This window comes from Halichoerus grypus, chromosome 1, assembly GCF_964656455.1.
Source record: "Halichoerus grypus chromosome 1, mHalGry1.hap1.1, whole genome shotgun sequence".
NCBI lineage: Eukaryota > Metazoa > Chordata > Mammalia > Carnivora > Phocidae > Halichoerus > Halichoerus grypus.
Genome location: NC_135712.1, coordinates 209,702,083 through 209,703,758, shown reverse-complemented (window position 1 = coordinate 209,703,758; position 1,676 = coordinate 209,702,083). Strand labels below are relative to the sequence as shown.

General features: G+C 41.8%; 1 protein-coding gene across 1 annotated transcript; it reads right to left on the bottom strand.

Annotated features, from left to right (window-relative positions):
* Positions 1-345: 345 nt before the first annotated feature.
* On the bottom strand, positions 346-1,329 carry LOC118537632 (olfactory receptor 7E24-like). The gene has a single exon (XM_036095269.1). It carries the CDS (start codon positions 1,327-1,329, stop codon positions 346-348), a length of 984 nt encoding a protein of 327 aa, XP_035951162.1.
* Positions 1,330-1,676: the final 347 nt, after the last annotated feature.

The following is a 1,676-nucleotide window of genomic DNA, read 5'->3' as shown; positions in this document are numbered from 1 at the left end:
AGATTCTCTCCCTCTCCTTCTCCCTGTGCCCCTCCTCCACCTCTCCAATAAATAAATAAATCTTAAAGAGAGAGAGAGAGTTCTACATCTCACCTGGATACCGGGGTCATTGAGAAGAACCTCTCATGCATTCATTATGATGTACAAAGCATCCCAGAATACTCCCCCAATCCAATTAAAAACAAATAAAAAAAAGTAATATTCATATATGAAACATGAAGAGGAATGAAAACCATGATATTGAAAAAAATTGTGACCAAGAAAGCAGTATTTGCTGGTCTACGTGTTTGGTTTTGCCAATTTTTTTCAACCCACACTTCAAAAAGGATTGCACACATACTGAGATTAGCCTGTTCTTCTGAGGAACCTCCAAAGGGCACTCTTGATGTCCCTGTTTCTCAGGCTGTAAATGAAGGGGTTCAGCATGGGAGTGACTATGGTATACACAACTGAGGCCACCATATCCTTCCTGGGGGAAGGCGACAATGCTGATCCAAGGTACACTCCAATAGCAGTACCATAAAATAAGCAAACAACTGACAGGTGGGAGCCACAGGTGGAGAAGGCTTTGTACTTCCCACCTGTGGATGGGACTCTCAGAATGGAGGAAACAATTTTATAGTAAGAGAAAAAGATCCCTGAGATGGGGAGAAAGCCAGAGATGGCACCAACAAAATACATGACTATGTTATTGGTGGAGGTGTCAGAACAGGCCAGGTTCAGGAGTTGAGAAGGGTCGCAGAAAAAATTAGAAATTTCCATATCCTTGAAGCAGGTAAGTTGTAACACAATCAAATTGTGCAGCTGGGAGTCCAAAAGGCTAACAAAAAAAGACAACAAAACTAAGAAGCCACAGAGGTGGGGGTTCATGATGACTGAGTAGTGTAGAGGGTGACAGATGGCCACAAACCGGTCATACGCCATCACAGTCAGAAGCATACCATCCATACATCCAAAAAGGATCAAAAAGGACATCTGAGTCAGGCAACCCATATAGGAGATGGCTCTGCTCTGAGTTTGGATGTCCACAATCATCTTGGGGATTGTGGTAGAAGTGAAACCGATGTCAGCCAAGGACAGGTTGGAAAGGAAGAAGTACATGGGGGTGTGGAGGTGGGAGTCAGAGCTGACAGCCAGGACGATGAGCAGGTTCCCGAGCACGGTGACCAGATACATGGACAGGAACAGCCCAAAGAGAAGGGGCTGCAGTTCTGGATCATCTGAGAGTCCCGTGAGGAAGAATTCTGAGACCCTTGTTAGATTTTGTGGTTCTATGTAGCTTGGACACCTTCTGAAAAAGAGGGTTGGAAAAATGGAACAAATGGGCATCCAACACTGTGTACCTACTGTGTATTCAAACAATTCACAAATAAAATATTCACATTTGCGGTCATATACCCTAGTGCCTTCAGCAATATTTCTCAGTGTGACACATCCTATTTCTTAGAACTGATTTCCTCATTGGTTTCTGCATTATTCACCTCTTTCTATACACATTTACCTTAAAGAAACTCTCCTGAAGGAGAACCAAGAATATAGGAGATAACAAATCCACAATCATAGTAAACACAAACTTCTTCTTTAAGAGAAACCATAGAATTATAAATACCCTTCCTCCTTTAAGAAAAAAAAATCATTCTAATTTGAAGAAATTTTGAAGCAGTTAAAAATATTTT